At 36.5% G+C, this 23,779-nt stretch overlaps 1 protein-coding gene across 1 annotated transcript in view; it reads left to right on the forward strand.

Moving 5' to 3' along the window:
* The window catches only part of LOC104035783 (cadherin-10), a 69,401-nt gene that overhangs the window by 40,301 nt on the left and 5,321 nt on the right, over positions 1–23,779 (forward strand). Inside the window, exons 4-8 of the mRNA XM_075706101.1 lie at positions 332–499; positions 5,588–5,775; positions 8,646–8,899; positions 12,160–12,296; positions 14,590–14,711. Coding sequence (XP_075562216.1) covers positions 332–499; positions 5,588–5,775; positions 8,646–8,899; positions 12,160–12,296; positions 14,590–14,711 — 869 coding nt within the window. The remainder of the gene's footprint in view (positions 1–331; positions 500–5,587; positions 5,776–8,645; positions 8,900–12,159; positions 12,297–14,589; positions 14,712–23,779) is intronic.

The raw sequence follows: 23,779 nt of genomic DNA on the forward strand, positions 1-23,779 counted from the left end.
TTTTTGGTTTTTTTTTCTTAATGGCTCTACTTGGACCAATAAAAGGTGTTTTTTCTACTCATAAACCTTGTGCATAAATATCTTGACTCATTTTTAGCATTAAAAGTAAACTGGAAAGGGAGCTGTGATATAGAACTAAGGTTTGTTTAACAAACAGGTAGCCTGTACTGAAGACTATTTATAAAGCATATAAACAGAAATTTGTACTTAAACCATGAAATGAATATTTTAGAAATATATTTCACAAATACAAAAAATATGCAGCAGATTGCTGCACATCAAAAATAAAGAGATTATTAATGATTTTTTGTTTTTTCCTTCTTTATTTAAGGCATCATCAGGACTGCTTTGCCAAACATGAATAGAGAGAACAGGGAGCAGTACCAAGTAGTTATCCAGGCAAAGGACATGGGAGGCCAGATGGGTGGATTATCAGGGACCACCACCGTGAACATCACTTTGACTGATGTCAATGACAATCCACCTCGATTCGCCCAGAGTAAGCTGCATTTAATAGTTGCCTTGCACTTTAGAGAGTGCTTCAAAGAGCTTCAAACTGAAGAGTTAAGCAATCACCATCTGGTTTAATTTAGAGTAAATCTAGATTATGGGGCACACACGAACAAAAGGCTTATGTACTGATTTATTCACCATTATTAAAGCAGTATATTAAATGTTACAGCATTTGTTTGTTAGGAAAACAGTTACATGGTCAAATATATCTACAGCAAACCTGGAATACTTTCCAGTACTGTGGGAGGGGGTGGTAGGTGGACTCATAAGAGCATTAGAGCAATGTTCTTCTTTTCCCTTACCTATTGCTTAAATCCTACCTACTCCTCACTGGCAAATAAAACATGTACTAATTCTAGATATGCAGAAATGTTTGAATTGTAGTATCTGCTTAAATATTTAATCATGAAGAACATGGAAAGAAATTACTTGAAGGGAATCAAGCAGATTTGTACTTTTCCAGTTACAGCACTACAAAACCTAATAGCAAATTTCCCAAAGTAAATGACATTTAACCTTATTTTTTACAGCTTAAGTTTACCAAAGCCTTTTATAATGCTTTTTAACTTCTGATAGTACAGCTATCAAGACTTTGTATCCTCGAACTAAAATATAAAAAAATTCTTGGTCTCTATGTAACATGGAGATATTAAACTATGTAACATCAAACTTGTTAAAGGTTAAGCATTTTAAATACATTTGAAGCATTTTGCATATACTGAAGTTGTAATATGTGCAAGATGGTTTGGACATACTTAATAGCTAAAGGATTTAGAGTATCCTCACCACCCATTTTTCCTTCTGTATAACTACTGAATCCAGTAGTTACTGATGATCAGCCTTCAAGCTCAAAATAACAGATTCAGCTTCAAATGATTCTGATTTTAACATGCTCTTTACAGTACACACACAGTACATAGTTTTGTTCAATTTAATATTGTAGTTAATATATATGTGTTTAGCTAAGATGTTTATCATCATCTGATTTCATATATACACTCCAAATAGAAAAATCATGAACAATTGAGCACTTACAGTTTGTGCATTTCCACACAGGCCCTATTCTGGACAGAATTTATTGTTAAGTTGTCATTTTATGTTCTTTGTATTTCCACAACTTTTTGATTTCTTATGTTTCTTCTTTCCATTTGTATATAGAGGATTATGGTAATTCCAGTGCTGTGTAGGTGAGGAATGCTGTATTACTCCTCTCTGGATCTATTGAGGAAGACTATTCAAAGAGGTGTCATGTTCAAAGCTTTACAGAAAAGCTAATTTCAACAGTTAAATTTACAACAGCATATAAGCATCAAACATGCACATTTATGCTTTTTTTTTTCCCTGTTTCTTAAACAGTGTGTTAAATTAATACTTTGAATGATGAAATCAACTTTCTAGACCATTTTTACATGACTTATCTGGCAGTCCAACATCACATTTGAGTCAACTGAGGATCTGATGTAGCATCCCAGAAATATCTATGCATTTTTCTACTAATGTCAGTGTCAATCAGATGTGACCTTTGCTGTAAAGAAACTTTTAGTTCTACTCTTATGGGGGCTTTTTTGTTGTTGTTTTGGTTTGGTTTTCTCTACCTTCTCTCTGCCAATAGCTTTGCTAGATATAAGGTATGCTTCACTGGAAATGAAAACTAAAACATTTATAAAGCTTACTCATTTTACTAGATATATGAAAGTAAAAATAGCTATTGACTTTTTAAAAAATCTTTATATTTAATCTCAAAATGCAAATAGACTTTATAACAATTCCCGATTTTAACAGAGTTCAATGAGACTATTGGAATTTACACTGATTAAGTTAAATTATTCTTATTCTGTTCCATTAATAAAAAAAAAAAAGATGTGTGTTATGTTTGTGAGACAATCATATTCATATCAGATTTATAAATTACCAGGAAAAATATTAAAAGGTCTATTATGTTTTCACAGGACTCAATAGCATCTTACAGCTACATGTTTCAATAAAATGTCTCATAACATATTAAACTGCTCCCACAAGAAACTCATATTAGAATTGTGGAAAATTCTACATATTGTATTTTATCATACTTTCTCTCAAAAAACCCCAAAAGAGCCATTAATTCCTCTGTTGTTTAGATTACAGAGCAAGGACTCTTCAGAATACTTTTCTCTTCTTAAAGATCTCCTGAAAACCATATAGGTAGCAGTGGCTGTTCTTCTGGGGAAACATGATAAAATTTAAAATGTTATCAAGGTTCTGCACAGAAAGGCCATCAAAGATCTCAGATGTTGGATCTCTGTTTCAACTGTAATCTTTCCAAGTGTTCTCAGAAGTAAGGAGATGGTGTTGACCAATGATAAATGGAAAAATTGATTTATGGACTTAGGAGCCTGAGTCTGACTGAAACTCAGTGCATCTGAGTTATGGCAGCCCATGTCTCCTGTGAGACTACAGCCTGTATTACTCTATAAAAATATTTACCTTTACATTATGTGTGTATTCAAGAGTAAATGGGAAGAAGGGTAAACATGAATAAGATTGCTTTTTCATTCTTTATGACTGACTGAAGTATTTCCAGACACAAGTGTGCAGACTTTAATCTTCCAGCTGATTTCCAGTCTCCTTAGTATATGGAAAAGCTTTTACTTTCCTTGATCCTCCCATTTGTATTCCTCACAGACAAATGAAAGAACATCACTCACTGGACTAAATGCAAACACTAAATTACTCTCCTTGAGGAAGAAGAGAAGTGAGAGGAAAAGGATTAACAGCGGAGTCTTGCAAGAATAATTCTAGTTTGGTGCAGCTTGTGTTCTGATACAGTGTCTAAAGCTGCACTGCAACCCATACTTAGTCAAAGCATTAAACGTCTTCAGTGACAAAAAAAATAAAACAAAGTGTCTCGTACTATAGCGGAGATTTCTATAAATGGATAGGTTTGATGTAAAATTATCTTTCAGATCATAGGTTCTGGTTATTTTCACTCTATTTCCACTACCTTATTAGCAATTCAAGATATGAGCTCTTACCACTTTGTAGACTAAATTAATGTGTTGGGTATTGCAGCAGGAGTCAAAGTAGTGTCCACAAGGCATAGCTTGGGGATATAGTATTAAGCACTCCAGAAAAAAAAGTGCGGAATAGTTGAAACACCATAAAACTAATGATAATATATAAATATTAATTGGGGAAAAGAAGTGGTCTTTCACCATAGTCTCACACAGTACTGAATAAATACTAAATGGGAGCACAGGCTATTTTTTCTTCTGTTTTTTTAACCATTAGGCGATTACAAAGGGATTATATACTAACGTAGCAATGTACACAGATTTAGGTATTAGAGAAAGGTAATGAAAATGACAGACCAAATGCAACATAAATCACTCAAGTGAAACACCAAAATGTAACTGAGTAAAAATAAATTCATATAAATAGAATGGGGAGTGTATATTGCCATAAAGTATTAATTCTGTTGCTGTGTATCAGTTTCATATCAAAAGCTGCAGAAGTAAAATTGTATGAAGCTAAATTTCAATATTTTTCATTCAACATTTAATTACAAACTATATGTGAATGTATTAATTTTTTTGAATTTTTGCTGCTATGTTTTTTTAGGTTTGGCAAACTATAACATAATGGAACAGAAAAAAACTAGTTCTGTAGAATGGGAGAAAGTCTCAAAAATCCCAATGAATACTAGGGTTTTTTTTCAGTGAGTGTTCCCAAAACCAAAACCAGTTCGTCACTCTGTAGCTTGCTTGTAATATAGTCTATCAAGAGACACTGATAATCTTCACATGACCCACCTGTGCTTTCTTGAAGATATGATAAGATTATGTTGCCAGTGGCCTTACCGTACTGCCTTGCCATTGGCCTCTCCCCAGGACTCTTCCTGGTTGCGCAAAACTAATAACTTCCTTTATGGACTTTTCTGCATTTCTTATTTGTAATGAAGTATATATGTGCTGCCTTTTGGGTAGCCTGTTTAACTTTTCCCTGTTGTGGTTGCTGGCCTTTGCCACCACAACTATCTTTCTAACTCCTTTTACTTACCTTAGAAAGTCTCTAAGTAAAACAGCAAGTCTTGGAACACTTAACTAAAGCCAGAGAAGAAAGTGTTTTTCAATAGAGCTTTGATGACTTAACTTTCATCTTTGGAATGACAGCTGTATCTGCATTCATTTAAAAATCTTTTTCTGAGAATTCTTCATAGTCCATTATGTGTCCCACATGTTTTCCTACCATATGTTCTGACAGATGGGACCAGAGAGCTCAACCCTTATTTACAGTTTTCACAGTGAGGCTAGGACATAGAATACTAAAATGTATGGTAAGATATTTATTTCAATTTATTGCAGCATGTCTGAACAATGACAGTTTTATTCCTACGTTTTTTATCAGCTGTATGACACCACAATAAAGGGATACCAAGTAAGCTGGGAGAAGTAGCACAAAACCAAAATTGCAGTGTTCATAAGCCTTATCTAAGTATGAATTAACTGATTTAACAAGTGTAGGCACACCTCCTGCTTGTGGATTTTCAAAAACCTATCCCTGAATTAAGATGTCATTCAAATTTATTTAATATTGTATCTGACTATCTAATTTTGAAAGCTGTGCTTAGAATTGGCCAGCGAAGTCCAAGGATTCTCTTCTTTGTATTGCTTCCATGATAAAATAGATGTAAAATGTATCCCAAAAGATTCACCTTAGGTATTAAGGGAAAAAAAGCAGAGTGAAGCCTGAAAAGAAAAGAGAGTAGTCTTTCCAGGGGATGTTTCAGGAATGACATAGACAAGAATAGTACAGACATAGTTGATTCTTCCTTGAGATAGGAGAATAGAGGTCCTTTTCAATCCTGTTTTTCTATGATTTTGTTCTTCTATGATTTTGTTTTCAATCTTCTACCTAAAGTTTTCCCCTGCATAGTTCTCTGCCTCGTATTTTGCCCATCCTCACAGTATTAAATGGCAAGTTCTCTAGAATAAAAGATACACAAAATTATGTAATCAGCTATTGTGTGACATAATGTTACTTAATGCATGTATAATGGCTTGTGGGGCTCCTGAGTGGCTCTTTGTCTCTTTGACAGGTACCATCCACCTCCGCATTCCCGAGTCCTCTCCCGTTGGGACAGCCATAGGCAGCGTCAAAGCCACAGATGCAGACACTGGAAAAAATGCAGAAGTAGAGTACAGAATTATAGATGGTGATGGGACAGATATGTTTGATATTGTGACACAGAAGGACACACAGGAAGGCATCATAACTGTGCGAAAGGTGTCTATTAACAACATTCACTAAATGATTTTGGTGTCAACGTTATGCCACGAATGTTCATTGGAAAAAAGTGCTTAGATCATATGATGCAGTTCTAACTGCTTAACACTTGCAAGCATCCCCCATCAGTGACTGAACAGTATTATTTCCTTTTAAGATGAGCTGGAAATAACAGGTGGTAACAATATCTGAGACATAGCACAGGTTTAAAGCATTATTGCCAGCAAAGTATGTAAAAAATGGACCATCCCCAATGTGTTAGTACTAATTATCTCTGTGATTTCAAATACAGACTTCTTTAGCATTCATGTAACCTATTTCCTTCAGCAAGCAATACACAATTCGCTCTCTACTGGGAGACATAGGTTTTTCTGATCTAGGAGGTTCTCATCAACTTAGGTGACCAGTGTATGCCAGAACACACACACAGTCACAGAAGCTGAGTCGCAAGCTATATTGTTTTGTTCCTGTTTCCAACATGTCAGCTGGTTAACACATGAGCAGTGAATAATGATGGTGTTCCTGTCTCAGAGCTAGTTTTAGTTCTGCCCTCTGTCTTGCATCTCAGAGCACTTTCAGAGGTGTAAGATCTCACACTTTGAAATGCCATTCTCCTGCTCCTCAACAATTTCCCTTGCAGAAGTCCCTCAGTCCTTTTCTTTGGGATTTTGAGATGTGTTTCTAAAGACTTCAGGAAGCATTTCTAACATAACGCACTATTTATATTAGCTTTTAAAACAAATCTCCTTAAGCATAGAATAATAAATTAAACACTACTATGAAATATATCTCCACACCTCTTGATAGTGGCAACCAAGGAAAAGGTAAGTTTTGTGAAGATCAGTGTGTTCCTTTTTAATCTCTATGCTCTTCTATGCTCATAGTCAGCATTGTAGTTTACATAGGAAGGACTGAAAATACAAAGTTTGGAGCCCAATGTTTTTTCTTTTCCTAGAAGTTTGTGAAGGCTTCTTTTGAGATGCTCCTTTCTTGCTTGCTTCAGATTGTTCACACAGACTGCTGTTGTATTAAATCAATACAGTGTTGAAAAAACAGCCTAATAACTGGATCAAGCATAAAAAATTCATAAGTTATAACACAGCAGCTCCAAAAATGTCACCAATAAATACTAATGAACAAGATCTTCTCATTTTGTCATTAACAATCTGACACATTTTGCAGTTTCCAGGATCCTTTCTCAAATTGATAAATAAGTAGCTTATTTGGATAGCACAGACAACAGCATTAACTAGCAAGGAAGAAGAAATGTTCAGTTTGTTCATTTATGAAAATATTCTTTTTTTTAATTATTATTTAGCCATGTTGATTGTCTTTGCTGTTTTCAATGGTGAATAACTACAAATAGGTGATGTTCTTTTACTGAGCCCTTAAATTACTAAGTCTGAATTTAATACCTGCTGAAAAAGAACTTTTTCTATACAAGTTTCTCTATACTGGTTCTCACAGACAAAACAATTGCTTTGCCACAATTTTGAGCAACAGTTTTGTTCATTATTGGTGATATGTTGGAATACCTGTATAATCCACATGTTTTATATCCGTATTTTGCAGCATAGCCTGAAGAGATGTCCAAACTGGATGTGAATGTACTAGTAGCAAGTTAACTACATCTGCATGGTGTGCCTTCTGGCAAATTAAGCCAGCTAATTAGAATAAAGCAGAACTAACATGGCTTTTTTGCTTCTAGGCTTGAAGCCAGCATCCCTTAACAGCAGCATGCTGCACTTTGCAGACACACCAATCGTCTCAGATCTAGCTTAAATAGCAGCACTGTGTTGCATTTCTCAATTATATTCACAGATATTCTCCCTCCTGCTCTACTTCTTTAAAACAAGTTTGGGGCAGCGAGGAAACACATTCTTTCACTGGACTGCATACTTCTGCTCTGAAATAGAATATTTAAATTTCTAGGCTGTCACTCTGGCAACTTTCATGAATATTAATTTGTATTTAAAAGCAGCCAGAAAAAACAAGTCTTCTACCACCCATTTTGATATGTCCCTGAGATTTTAGGGGAGTTAATGAAGTCTTCTTTGTGTCAGAAAGGTAAATCCTCAGCTTGGTTCATTTCCTCAGTATCATTAATTAGCTAACACTTTTCATCTAGACAGTTAGAAAAATTTGAAGGAATAGAGGTTCTTTTCTATCCAAAGTGGTTTCTAATTATAAACCTGAACCTTTCCTCATTCCATTTGAAAAAGGAACTGCTGACAAAAATGTCAAATCTATTTTGCAAAAAAAATCTCTGATGTTGGATTCATTAAATTAAATGAAAAGGAACAAGATTAAGCTCTTACTGTTTCTCTAGATATAGAGAACTTTGACACACACACCCTCCTTAAAAGAAACCTAAAACATTCCTAATATTTAAGGCCAGCTACATTTGTTTGACAATAAGGATACTCAGGCCATTTTGAATATCCAAGATTTTATAGTATTTCCTGAGAAATGCTAGTATTAAGTTCCTTGTTCTGAAATGTCAGTATTTCAAGTCTGTATTTCAAGTATTTTAAATGCTTATACGATTGTTTCAAATGCATATTCTTGTGAAACAGCTGCAAAATTCACTAAATAATTGGTAAATTTGCACTGAAAATCTTTTTGTCATTGGTGCTACAGTAATTCAAATAATATTTAGGAAGAGAAACGTCCTCTAAAACCAATGGAAATTTCTTACTAGAGCAAGTGATCCATATGCTGTGGAAAATCTGAACTGTATTGGGGTTCCCCCAACCCAGGGCAAGGTCTGACAAGGCTTGAGTCCTCTTCAGTTTCCATTATGTGTATAGATCCACATCTGTCAGTATGTAATGTAATTTAATAAACTTTATCATCATCCTCATTTTTAGCCACTGGACTATGAGACAAGACGACTTTATACCTTGAAAGTAGAAGCTGAGAATACTCATGTGGATCCACGCTTCTATTATCTTGGGCCTTTCAAAGATACAACTATTGTGAAAATCTCTGTAGAAGATGTAGATGAACCTCCCGTCTTCAGCAGATCTTCTTACCTTTTTGAAGTGCATGAAGATATTGAATTGGGGACAATAATAGGAACAGTAATGGCACGGGATCCTGATTCGGCCTCAAGTCCGATAAGGTAATGCCCCAGTCTCTGTAAACACATCGTTTGCTAAAGAAATTAAGAGAAATAGTAATAGAACATGAATTTTCACATACATACTGTACACAGGAAGAAGATGCTAATGCTTTTTACTCTTATTTATTAGTGTCCCAGAGATAGACAGAATTGAGAATGATGCTATCCATAAGCCTCTGAACACCTCAGAGAACAGCCATTCACTTGTACACAAGAGACACACGAAATATTTTCTACTACTTCAAACCTCAGAAAACTTATAAAATCACACATTGATTTCAAGTAGACTCTTCAGGATTATTTGCTTCACACTGTGAAAAAGTGCCAAACCAGTCTATGGCCCAGGAAAGGAACAGAGCTTTGTAATGCTTCCTCTGTTCAGTCCTGGAAAGCAGGCAGTGCAGATCTAACCTGCTCTGGATGGTGCCTCCTGCTTTGCAGGCTTGCCAGAGTGACTGCTATACAGAATAAAATTATCTTTATGTGTGCTCAAATACCCCAAGAAATTAGACACTGAAAGATTAATATCTTTAAAAATCACTTCTATGTATACTACTAGATGCTACATGCTATATCACATCTAGCTGAATGTATATATATATACACATATATATTTTGGGGTGGGGTTTTTTGTTTGGTTTTCTGTAAGGCATAAGCTTTAAGAAACAGGTAAGACAACGCTGTCCAAGTTGGATGTGTGTTGTCTGAAATACCGAACAAAGTACAAAAATTACATTCTGGCAAAAGAACCTTATTTACTGACTTTGAAATCAATTGCCACATACTTCTTAATGATGCCCAGGTGGTAAAACTGGATTAGGAAATGAAACGGAATCTAATTTTCTCCTACGGTGATTCGTGTGTATGCAAAAGACAGGAGATAACACCAAGCCTCTAAAATTTAAGAATGTATTAAAAACTTAGCATTGCATCTTTATCTACTCTAATTGCATGAGACAACTGATGATTTTAGTAGTTATATTTTCTTAATTGTGACTGGAAAAAGAACAAACTTGGAACTTCTGCTCGTTTTGTTTCTGACACAACTTGATGAATTGAAGAAATGTGGCAGGTATTTCCCTCTTCAGTATTATTTACACAGAGTAGCAACCTAAAGATTATTTTATATAATTTTTCTATGTCCTGTTGATGTTTGTTTCATTCTCCCATAGAAAATAATCTAACAGAGTGGAGCAAACCAGTAGTAATAAGGGCAAAGAAATGTCTAAAAAATTGAAAGGGACTATTGAATCTAGATTTAGTTCGTTTGAAGAAAAAAATTGAAGATATATGTGATAATGCTCTTCATAGTACAGTCATTTCTTTTAGCTTTCATTTAATGCTATCTAGCTGAAGACAAGAACTTTAAAACAATTTGCATAGCGTAGATTGAATTATCTTTAATTTGCTCTGTTCCTCAACTTCCAAAGCAACCTTGTATATTCATTCAAACATTAATTACCTAGGATAAATTTTTACTAGTTTTTTCTTCTTATAATATCAATATTAAATACAAAGTACTGTGTGTTTACCCCGGAACTGAAAAGCTAGCATTTAAATTAAAGTGTTTTGAAAGTTGTCATATTTTGAAATTAGGGCAGTTTGTATAATACTTTAATACTGATATTAAGAAAAAATATTACAGCTTCAGGTTGTAGAATTGATTCAGGTTTTGGTTTTGGTTTTTTTTTCTGTTTATCTGTTTATTTTAAAATATTAGTTTCTGTTTATTAAAATTCTATATGTTAGGGTTCCTATAAATTGAGTGCCAATTGATTCCTGTTGCACTAATTTCTATTTCTGTTCAATGAATATGGAGATATTTTCTGAAAATAATAATTTTGGTAGCATTTGCAGGCCATTAAAAGCAATATGATGGGGTAAAAGTATGTGCTTATCTCATGGCTATTATCAAATGGTATAGAATTTTTAATGAAACAATGTGGAATAAATCTCATTAGCTAGAGAAGTGATTATTGCCTATTGAAATTAGCTAGAGTGCTGTCAAAATAAGTTCTTTTCATCATTAAAACTCCTTCCATGGATGAAGTAAAATCAAATGTTTATCGTATAAGCCAAACAGTCTTAAATATGATCTCTCTGAAAATAGCATGTTTTTGTTTAATTTTAACTAACAGTTATTATAGTCAGCTAGTAGTAAAAAAAAAATTTTGAGCAACTCTTTCCAGCACTTTCAGAAGTCTTTTTTGGCTGTTCTAATTTCCTTTTGTTTTGCTTTTGTAGTCACTTTGGTGTCATCTTGTTTGTTGGGGGTTTGTTTGTTTTACATATTTGTGTTATTGTGTGTGGTGGAGTGAGCAAACAAATCCTACCAAAATGTTACAGACATAATTTCCATATTACAGCATTTTTTCATTTGGCTCAATTTAGTTAAGTACAGTAAGTAAAAACAGATACACTTGATGAACTGTTTAGATGACTCATAAAAGTTCATAGAAACATGAACAATTGTTTCTACTGTACTGTACAAGTGTACTAGCAGACTTAATTTGGCCCAATTCTGCCAGGTAGTTAGATAAATGTTCAGTACTTCGTAAAATCTTACATTTAATTCCACATCAAAGGTTCAATCCTAACTTTGAAGGCAGTGTTAAATATTAGAAAAAATGGAGGAAAGAGCAATTTTTCTGATTCTAGGTTGACATTCTGCCATACTGTGTTAGTAGAAGTTTTGCCTGCAGAAGTATAGCAACTATAGCAACACAGAAGGTCCTTTGACATCAGTATATTCATGAAAGTGAAAGTTCTGCAGGTGAACTTATTTTTACAGAGATTTTTTTTAACTTGATCTCTAGTAAATCAATATATCCTAAAGTGTAGAGCCAAGCTTATAAACATACTTTTGAAAAGCTCATAAATTAGCTGTCAGTCTCAGTCTGAAGGAAGAGTACATCAAAGACACTTTTCCTTTCAGGATTAAAACAATTCTTTAATTACTATATTTAAATTCTGATTTATTTTTTATGATTCTCATACATGTTTATAAAAGCTCAGATGATCAAATTTTACACCATTGCATCATATTTATGAAATTCTTGCAATTTTTGTTCCTCATTCTACAGAACTAACCTTAAGAATTTTCGTAACTGTTTCCAGAAACTAAATACGTGTCTTCTCAAAACTAACCTTTGTAATGTAACGTATAGAACCTAAAGGTTATATTGACTTGTTGTGAAACATATGCTTTCTTCCATTTTTTATCATTTTGACAATACTTGTTCTTTCTTTTTCATATTTAGGTTTTCTCTGGATCGTCACACTGACCTTGACAGGATATTTAATATTCATTCTGGAAATGGGTCCATCTATACTTCTAAGCCACTTGACCGTGAGATATCACAATGGCACAATCTTAGCGTTATAGCAGCTGAAATCAGTAAGCCAATTCTATGTCTTTTTCCTTTCAGATTTCCTTAGCCTGTAAAGTTACAGCTGTGACTTCGTGAGAAAAAAGTTCCCTTCCTTCCCGCCCCCACCCTCCCCACCCCCTTCTATTAGATATTCTGGGAAAGTAAATTGGAGGCAGCTAACAGCAGCTGTCTCCTCATTGCTTTTTTCTTCCCCTACTTCCACCACTGACCTTTAATGTCCAAGTTACTTCTGAAGTGTGACCCAATTAAATAATAACACAGGAGTAATTCTGTTTTCTTCCTTTTCTTTGAGGACAATGACATGATTTTGCTGTTAAAGTAAGCAGAGTTCAGGATGGTAATTAAGTTTTTGTGTCTATCATTTTCTTCATTTCCTTAGAAATAATTTCATTTACCTCTTCCTATGGTATCTACACCTACAGCTCTTGGAATCAATACAGATTACAAGTTAGGTGCAGTTTGATCCCTAAGCTGTAGCATTTCCTGGACTATTTAAATAAGCTCTCTGTAGATATTTTCATGTTAAAAATACAAAGAAGAAAGCAGAGATCCTCCTAAATCTGCTACAATATTGAGATTAATTGCCTGACAAAAAATGTTCTAAGGGACAAAGGTCTGATCTTTGAAATCAGCTAATGAGGATCACTTGCTTTCAGACACTGGTTTTTTAGGGTTAATTCTACAACAGTCAAAAAAAAAAAAAATTGCTAATCAGCAGTGAAGCATGGCTGGCAAGAGCTACACTGCAGAGAACTAAATGGAACATCATGTCTAGCCAATTAACCACTCTTAGCCTGCCTGTCCCCATTTCTGCAGTCCAGAGCAATAGGCTGGTTGTATTGAGCACACACAGTAGCTGTACTTTTTTTTTTTAAACCTTTTTTTTTTCCTTTGCGATGCATGGTCCTGAGCTTACAATCCTTCACAGTGCTCAGTGCTGTCCAATGTTGTAAGAATACTTTTCAGAAGTATTTATATAATGAAAAAACTTAGTATCCTTGTATGCTTATATCATAGTGCTAAACTTATTTCCTTGTCAGGATACTTTGAGCAAATTTACATTCTGGACCTAGTTGGAGTAGCTAGCATTCTCCAAAGAGGTACATCAGTTTTGGAGAAAGAACTGAAGGCAGAGATTTGATTTAGGTCTTTAACCTTTAAAAATACTACCTGTGAAGCATGACACAATGGGACAGCAGTGTTAAGACTAGAACTAATTTGGAAAGTTGGTACAAAATGCAAAAGGCTATGAAAAACAGTGCCCAAAATCTGCCACTTTAAATAACTCAGGACATCAAAAAGATCTACATCACACTCTTTAGCAAAGGTGTTATTAATAACATGTTAAATTAATGCTAGCTACTCCTAAATATTTACTGTTTTATTTGAAGCAGCTTAAAAGGGGAAAAAAAAATCAGTAATTTTGAATCATCTCTACTGTTACTTATCCTATTCCATTAAAATTGCAAAATCATATAGTATTAGCTACCAGCCAGCAGAATTACAAGAAATAGCTGCATTTTTTTATTTCCAGGCATTATTTCAGATTCTTGGTATGGCAACTAGATCAGCAAGTGGGAACAGGGACACTTGTATTCTTCCTGCATTAACCTATAATTAATGATAGGAAACTCTAAATAATACTAGGGGTTTGACATTTGGCAAGGGGGAGGTTACTGTTCTTGTTTTGTAACCTAAGGTCTGAAAATCTACATTCTTTTTTTTTAAGGCAATTTAAACATAATCTGATTCTAATAAATTCTTTACCTGATTTTTTGGGGGATACTTTCATTGGCTTTGTTGGAATTTCTCCCTATTAATTAAGGCACAAGAGAGGAAAGTCAGGCTTGAAAATTTTTCAAAATCTGTATGCACAAAGTCAATAATGTCTTTTCTGTGTAAAATAAAACCGATCACAAATCATTTTAAAAATAAAAATCAAAACCTTACAGCAGAATAATACTCTTGAAACCACCAAATAATCAAATTTGTCATGATAATAATGGGCATACTTTTAATATACTGTATTTGCATAGATTATTAACAGTTGCAGCCCCTATTTTCATGTAAAAGCTTAATTAGTCACTGGATACCAGGATTTTAATTTATTTTTTACTCTAAGCAAAACATCTCCTTATTTTTCAGGAGGCATGATTCTAGCCTGGTATCAGTTAGTATGCTAAATTTTGACCAGTTTCATACCTAATCTTGCATGTCTCTTGCTCATGAAATTTGGAAGAAAACAGAAAAATTTTAGTAGGAAAATAAACTCATCATTCTTCTTTCTTCTCCTGTCAGACAACCCCAAAGATACTACTCGTGTACCCGTCTACGTAAGAATTTTGGATGTTAATGACAATGCCCCACAGTTTGCTGTATTCTATGATACTTTTGTCTGTGAAAATGCAAGAGCTGGACAGGTATGCCTTTGATAAACACTTTCCACTATCCAGTTTTGCTATGGCACTCAATCATAGATCATTCTTGCCTGTTGCTTGGGAGAAATCATGTCCAAAATAGCTTTTGAAATGTTAAAAATGAAAGCAAAGTAGCTTTGTAGGTGAGGTTTAGAGTGGAATATCAATATATTACAACAGCATCAGTGTGTGAATTACCACTTTTCTTTACCTAACCCTGCACTACTGTTAAATCCTGACTAGACATGTCCAAGAGACATGGTCATAATTAGTTTTGCTGTTATCTTCACCAAGTAAAATGTTACATGTAGCTATGTCCTGGTTTTGGCTGGGATAGAGTTAATTTTCTTCCTAGTAGCTGGCAGAGTACTAAGAAGTTTGATCTGTATTTTCAGTAACTCTCAAATAGCAAAATTCAGATGTATTTCAATCCATGCTGGTGGTGATTACAAACATCTACATGCACATCTTCTATTTTTTTGCGATTGTTAGGCTTATCTTTTATTACTGCACCAAAAACTTTTGAAAAGAAAATCATAGAATCACATACATTTTTTGAACTGGTAACACAATATTTTGTTTTGCCTCTTAGAGGCTACAGAATATGTACTTCAATTTAAGTGAAATGACTGCAGTGCTTCATATCTAGTTCCTAATAGGCAGCTGCTTATTAGAACTGTTAAAAAAAAATGGTTTCCTATTACAGCACAGCATGTCCCAGAGCACAGTCAGCCAATAATAAATCCTTTAAAATGGTAGCAGTAGTACCTCAGTGCAATCGTTTTAGCACATTTGAATAGAACGTGGGAGAAGTGCCAGCTTGTCTTAACTGATTGAGTCCTACAGGTATGACATTCACGTTGTATTACAAAAGTCAGATTCAGGTTGCCATTCTTCTTTCTGAAGTAACATCAATTGGAAATTAGAACAAAGGATTAAAGGCACAAATTTATAATGCATAAAATATCTAAAGGTACTGAACAAGGGCATTTGTTTGCTATAAGAGTTACAAGATAATTCAAGCAGTTAGATAAATAGAAATCACTGGCTAAATATCTAGAATTTCTGACAGTTGTACTGTCTTCCATAAATGCTAAAATAATATTTTAATCACTTCCAATATGAGATATGGAATAAGTATTGGAAAAGTAGAACACTGAATTTTCCTCTTCCAGTTTCACAGAAAATTTCCTGGGTAAAAAAAAATCAGAATGCATTAATCCACATATCTTACTCTGTTTGAGGTTTTAGAATCTGTTCTGTCCATGTTGCTAACTACACAGGATACAGGAAATGCTTAATAGAACAGTTATATTTTCATGTAAGCATATTTTGAGGGACTCTATTTTTCTGAGCTACCTAGAATATTGTGGTCAATATAATTTAAAAATAAATATAAAAGTTACTTCTGCAATACACTGGTTTTCTGTTTACATTCTGTCAGTTCAAAAGTTGAAAAAACCAACACTAATAATTTATGATTAATGAGAAGCTAAATAAGTGCATGCATCCATAAATGCTTATTTAGATTGTTATAGAGCTCAGTAGTGTCTCATTTATCAGAAAGAAGCAACAAGTTTACTAAAAGGACTATAATTATAACCATTTTTTTTTTTTAATTTGAGTTTCAAATGATTGTTTAAAGAAAACAATTCACAGGAATGACATGAATAATTTATTTGAATGTAATCATATTCTTCTTGCTTACTGGTAGATCATAAATAAGACTTGTTATTCTGGAATTTAGTCTGTCCTGAGGGATTGAATCTAATCAATACATACTGAACATGGTTCTCTGAGTTTGGTTCCTCCCACATTTATGCTACTTTTCTTTCCTTTTAGGTTTTCATAATTACATGTGATCCATGATCAATTTTAAATCTTCCATTAGATCACTGAAACTATTATGATGTGACATCAGTCACAAGTTCTGTGGTATCATTTAAACATCTCCTATCTCGTATGACAAACATTTTAATGAATCTTAGAGTTTTCCAGTTTATTTTCCCTTAAAACTTCTATTTACTCAATTTATATAGAAGTATATATAAAATACACACACACACACACACAGAGTACCTTTTATGACGTGTTTTTGGGGTCTGAGTGACTCAAAGGGCCTGTGATTATTTTCTTGCTTGCTATTACTGTTGGTGTCAGATTGTACCATGACCTTCCAAACAATGTGAATACCTTGTTCCAACAAGCTCAAGCTACAAGCTACAAGCAGCACGTGTGGCAGAATGCCATTTTGATGACTGTTGATCTCTCAGCCCCCCAAAAATGAGGACAATCTTGGTGTGATAGCATAAAGGGGACACAGGCATTCATGCGGGCTATGTAGGGCTGACTTGGCAGCAGTTGAGGGGAAGAAAGGAGTGAAATGCTCACACTGCTGCAGCCCTGTACACCAGAAAGTTCAGTTGTCCTCTACTCCCAGGTGGGAAGACCCAGGACCGGGGCATCTGGGCAGATGGATTCCAGCTGGTTTTGCCATCGCTCAGCTGCCACAACTCTGGCAACTCAGCAGCCAGCCTCCAAAGATCCTCTAACGTAAAAGACAGGAATCAGTGTAGAAAGTAGAAGTCAGTCCTACTTTAAAGGGAATTTAGAGAATATGCATGGAAACTGAGTGTATTTTTTCTACATACTTACTTTCGCTATAGTAATGGTTAGTAGAGGGCCCCTTTCTAAATGACCTACCAAAAGAAAAGAAGGCATGAGCTGACCTTGGACAATAGCCAGGTAGCCATCCAGCCACCTCCTCCCTCCTCAACAGGACAGGGGAGAAAAATAAGACTAAAAAGAAAATGGGTTGAGATAAAGGCAGGGATATCACTTACCAGTTACCATTCTGGGCACAGCAGACTCAACTTAGGCGAAATCTCATAGGATCACAGAATCATAGAATGCTTTGGGTTGGAAGGGACCTTTAGAGATCATCTAGCCCAACCCCCCTGCAGTGAGCAGGGACAGATTTAACTACATCAGGTTGCTCACAGCCCCATCCAACCTGACCTTGAATGTTGCCAGGGATGGGGCCTCCACCGCCTCTCTGGGCAACCTGTGCCAGTGCTTGACCACCCTCACTGTAAAAAACTTCTTCCTTATATCGAGTCTAAAGCTATCCTCCTTTAGTTTAAAACCATTACTCCTTGTCCTGTCACAACAGGCCTTGCTAAAAAGATTGTCCCCATATCCTTCCTGTAGGCCCCCTTTAAGTACTGAAAGGCCGCAATAAGGTCTCCTCGCAGCCTTCTCTTCTCCAGGCTGAACAACCCCAACTCCCTCAGCCTGGCCTCGTAGGAGTGGGGCTCCAGCCCTCAGATCATTTTGGTGGCCCTCCTCTGGACCCGCTCCAGCAGGTCCATGTCAACATACTATCAATTAAAAATAGAGTAGGAAGGTAAGAAACACAAAAAAAGGAAACACCTTCTCCCCTCCCCCTTTTCTCAGGCTCTCATTCACTTCTGACTCCTCTACCTGCTCCCCACCCCTGAGCAGCGCAGGCGGTGGGGAAAACTGCGGCCAGCCCCAGCAGCCCCCTCTGCCGCTCCTCCCTGCTCGGGCTCTTCCCCGCTCCAGCCTGGGGCCTTCCCCCGGGCTGCAGGGAAACCCCTGTCCCAGCGGGGTCCCTCCCGGGGCCGCAGGGGCACCTCTGCCGGGGCGCCCGGGCCCCCCCTGCCCTCCTCCCGCTCTCCCCTCGGGGCTCGCAGGGCTGTTTCTCCCAGGGTTTCCCTCAGCCCCGGCTGCCGGGCAGCTGCACTTTTGCCCTTCCTCCCCCAGGCTTTCCCCGAGGCGCCCGCCCGGGGCTGAGGGGCTCGGCCCTGCCCTGCGCTGGGGCCCTGGGAGCCGCCCGGAACCGCCTGGAACCGGCTGGGGCTGGTGCGGGGCAGCCCCGGCCGCTCCTCGCAGGGGCCGCCCGGCATCACCCACCCCCCCGCCGCTGCTGCTGCTGCCGCCGCCGGCACCTGCACCTGGCACAAGTATGTTCTCATGTTTAAATGGGAAACTGTTTAGTGTTCTTTTATTTCCCTTTGGCAGTTCACCATCTTGTCCTACTCTGGTTATTGTAACATATATACTCATGTGTGTCTGCGGGGTTATATACTTAAAATTTAAAAGTATTGAGGAACAAACATATACCAAATCACATAGGCCTTGCATCAACAGACCTACACCGTCATGGGTGGCCAGTGTCGTTGTCTCACAAAGGGATTTTGTTACCCAGTGTGCAATAATCCAGTTCACACACTGAATCAAGATACTGATTTAATTTCATTTCTGCACGGAGATGGGTGCTAGGTGGTAACTCCACAAAGCTAGCACACCCTTGCAGTAATATTTTAACATATTTATACTTACGTTGCCACATATCGCTCCTTATATTAGCATATTGTACCATCATTGTTTCTTAGTCTCTTCGCCTTGGTTTTAAGACACAATGTTCCATAATTTCACTCCACAGGCCCAGTGGATAAGGGTCTTCACGTGGAGACAGGAATAATTTGGCAAAGAGGAGTGGTTTTTCCATGCAAATGAGCGTAGTTCATTTAAAGTTCATGTACTCTTGGTTCGCTTCAAATTCCATGCTCTGCTGCCCAAGTATTTCTTTGTGAGTGGTAATTTTCTGCTTTATCTAACATTTTGTCCTTGGGTGTATTTCATTCCCTACTAGCTGACCTCGACATTATGTTACTTGAGACATCAGCGTTCTGGTCCTTTCAAAGATCATGTCCTTTCTCCGAAGGACTGCCTGCCTGGGCCAGAGGTAGGAAGTAGGTAAACAGCATGGTTCCCTGCACCGTTCAGTGCCTCAGAAGTAGTGAGGAAAGTTGTGTTTTCGTCTGCTTGGGTCTCCAAGCATGCTTGTTACAATCTTGCTGTTATTAGCCTTCACTTTACCAAATCTACACATGCCCACTCCCTTTTCACATGTCCCAGTGTTATATAAATCAGTCTAGCTCATCATGGATTCTCTTTCAAAGACATTTTAAAATATGAATGATTTATTATTTTTTTCTTTTTCCTGTATCTTAATTCAGCATAGATGATACAAACACACTAGGTTTCTTGAACGAATCCTTTTTATGTTGCTCCTGTTCTTATCAACTCGTTTGGCCCATAAAAAAACTTTAGCAGGGATATTTTTCCCCCATAACCTTGCATAAACATGGCTTATAAATCTTACATATTTCCAGCAATTTCCTTATTATATTCACCAGGCGTCTTTCTAATCATTATTCCTTTTATTGAAAAAATAACTAAAAAAAATATGTACCTATTGAAAAACAAAATTCCTTGCTGTTTTATTGTCTAGGAATTCCACTTTCCCTCCTTTTTTTAGGTGCTTTTTATAGAACTTTCTTATATCCTTTGATCCTGAAGTGTTATTTTATCTTTCTTTTTTGCACCTCCCTCATTTCTTTTGTCATACTACAATTTGTGGCCCATTTACTTGAATGTTATTTTCTTTTCCTCTTCCATCTTTTTATTCTTACTTTAGTTCCTTCAGTATATTTCCATAGATCTTATAGCTTCCAGTGTTTTTAGTAGTATCAGAATTTTCTTCTTGCTTTACTTTTTTTCAGGAAGTCTCAGTGGTTTACTTTGTTTCACTCTGGCAAGAGAAAGTTTTGGTAATGCAAATCAATATAGGGTTTCTAAATAGTTGTGGGTTTTTTTCTTAATAGCAAATTGTATTTTCTGTTCTTTGCACAGAATTTAAAAGCAAATATGTAGCGTGTTTTAGAAAAAACAAACATTTCCTTAAACACTGGATAGAACTCATGCTCAAAGAGGACCTACCCAGCACAAAGATGAATTGTGCAGGAATAAGCATCCTACTCCAACATTAAATAAGTTTATGAGAGTATCACATACATAGTGGTATACATTATGTAATATAAGAACCCCCTTAGATTATTAATAGTGTTTCATGTCAGTACAATTACCAATATTGATCCTTTAGCTATAAAGGCTGTGGAGAATAATTTTATGACAATTCCAGGGAAACAAAAGACTACCCAGATTTCCATATTTGGAATAGTATTGATAACTTCTAAACTTCTTCAGACAAATAGCTATTTTCTTGTAGTCTGTCACTTTCTTTCTAAAAATCTGGTGTGTTAAATTGGTTTCTCATGGAAAGGAAGGGGGATAGTAGAAGCTAATCATATTTACTTCCTCCTTCAAAGGGTCCCTTATAAACAAACAGGATTTTCTAATGAGACTTAAGTATTTCTTTCCTGGATAGTTACTGTTGCTTCTTTAATTACATTTTATTAAAACACAGTACAAAATGGTATAGACTGAAGCATTTAATGATTCAGTATTGTTCAGTTTTACTAAGAAATAAAAAAAAAAATATGTACGTTAACAGTAGCAGATTATCTGCAATAACTGTTGCCTATATTTACAATGTAACACTGGGTGGTAGATGACCTATAAGGAAGAGTTTACTCTGTGCCATTTCAGTTCCTCTCAATTGTAGGTTTATATTTGAAAGCCACTGAGAAAGGCAAAAAGGCTGCTAATGTACATATTGATTACAAATAAAGAGGTGTACCAAGTAAGAAATGTTTCTTTTTTCTTCAAGTGGATTTGCATATATTTAAGAGACTCCAAGTACTTACCCTGCCATCAATTACAGCCCAGAGGTTCAGAGTCAAGCAAGCAATGGCTAAAAACTAGTATACTGAAGGCTCTATCAGTCCTTGAAGCTTCAAGAATGAGTCCAGGTTTGGTAAAACACAGATAGTATTGCAAGTGGCTGCCTAGCAACAGTGCAAAAGGGAAAACTCTTGAAAAACAGCTCCCATGGCTAGTTACAATCTTAATTATTCCTGTCAGTTCTGTGCCCACAAACAACTGGGTAATAACCAGATAAAAATTGTAGAGTCATTGGATTTACCTGTCAGACTGCGGTACAGTCTGCTTAAAGTGGTTAGATGTGTGAAAATAATTAAAAATTTAGTGAACAAAGACCCACCTTCATGAGATCCATAAGGTGCCCCATAAGGTGCCCCAAGATGGCTGAGAGTGGAATGCTAGAAGAACAAGACTTGGAGCAGCAAGCACAATACACTGAAAGTCCGGAAGATAGTATAGTGTATCAGCCTTAGGAAACACTTTCTGTCACATGTTGCAATTGCTTGCACTAGGGAACAAAAGGAAGAGTCAAACACAAAGAACTGTCCAAAAGAAATACTATGGGATGGAAAGGTCTGACTCCAACCCAAGTCTTGATTAGACAAGTCTTGGAGAAGAGGCAGAACTGTTAGAGTCCAAATGGCTAGTCTGAAAAAATTGTGAAACCAAAATTCCCTGTGTGGCACTGGGATCCTCAGTATCTCCTCACCTTCATATTGATCACAACTGGTGAAATAGAGGAGAGTGGAGGAAACAAGTACAACAGAGCTATTTTGACCCCTCCTCCCCAGCTCCCCACCCACCCACCCCCAAAAAAAAAGGGGAATGCAGCTGAGGGGGATTCCATATCTCAACCTACTCTCAAACAGAAGTTGGGATAACTCTTTTTGCTAAAGTTAACAATCAGCAGGTCAAATATGTCCTATTTAGGACATCCAAACCTGTGATACTGCTATAATTGTCTGCAAAAGAGATGCAGTAGGCAAGCAAAGAAATCACCAAAACAACCTATATCATTGACTGTGACCTACAGCTGTACTTTTATTGCCTCCCAGCAATGCAGGAGGAATCTGCTTTCCCCTTCCTCATTTATGTGTTGTGTCCATGTGTTATCTGAAGCTTACTTAATGTACAGGCCTTGAAAGAGCACAAAAGTTCATGCAGTGCTTCAAAAAGTTAACAAGAAGATGCTGCTCCCTCCAAATGTCAAAGGCCAACTCTAAATAAACTTCATCCACACTGAGCTTCCAGTCTGGTGAATAGCATGTTCCTTGTGATGACATGCAGGAGGAACTCAAGTGCACCAGCGATACTGCAAGGAGAACTTTCTAGGCTTACACAGGAGATGATGAGTACTTGCTTTATTGGAATGTGTACGTGGCCTCATTTGAAAATGAGCTAGTAATGCACTTCCCATGTGAATTTCCAATAATACCCTTATTTGCAAAAAAATTTACAAATGTTTTAAAAGTTTAGGTTCTAATTCAGAATAGCAAAAGAAATCACGCTTTTGTTTGTGATGTATTTTACAATTTAATTTAGAGGTGCTGTAAATGTGACAATATATCTAAACACACTGTTTCACTAGGACTATCCTTAAAACTTTGCCTTTTAAAGAAACGTATCAGAAAGTAACTTGAAACTGCATAACATTTAGTCAGCCAAATGTTTGCTGGAGTTTTTGAATTACCCTTACATTTTAATATTTAAATGATGCTTGCAACAAGAAACCATAAGCAAGGGGTTTTTTTATCCCTGATGTAAGCAAATTAGCTGAATTTGCTTGCAAAATGTACCATAAGGTTAAATGTGATCAGTATTTGAACAGAGAAGTTCCCAGAGAACCAATCGCTACAACACCCACCTCGCTACAACCTCCCTTCTACAACTACCTGAAAAGAGGTTGTAGAGAGGTGGCTCTTGGTCTCTTTTCCCAAGCAACAAGTGATAGGATAACAGGAAATCTCCTCAAGTTGCCCCAGGGGAGGTTTTGACTGGATATTAGGAACAATTTCTTCACCGAAAAGGTTGTCAAGCATTGGAACAGGCTGCCCAGGGAAGTGGTGGAGTCCCCATCCCTGGAGGTATTTAAAAGACATGTAGATGTGGTGCTTAGGGACATGGTTTAGTGGTGGACTTGGCAGTGTGAGTTCTACAGTTGGACTCGATCTTAAAGGTCTTTTCCAACCTAAATGATTCTATGATTCTAACAAATGATGAATGAGGGAATTAGTAGGAGATTTTTTTTGTTGTTTCTTGTTACGCTAAGGGACACTGGTTGGCAGTGCCCTAGTAGGCGAACAATCCCTGTAAACTGGAAAAGATTTTAGGTTACAAAAAATCCTACATACTCATTTTAAACTATGGGTATGGACACTCAGAAGTGGAGGAGTTGATTTTCATCAATTTAACACCAACAA

Source organism: Pelecanus crispus, chromosome 2 (assembly GCF_030463565.1).
Source record: "Pelecanus crispus isolate bPelCri1 chromosome 2, bPelCri1.pri, whole genome shotgun sequence".
NCBI classification, from domain to species: domain Eukaryota; kingdom Metazoa; phylum Chordata; class Aves; order Pelecaniformes; family Pelecanidae; genus Pelecanus; species Pelecanus crispus.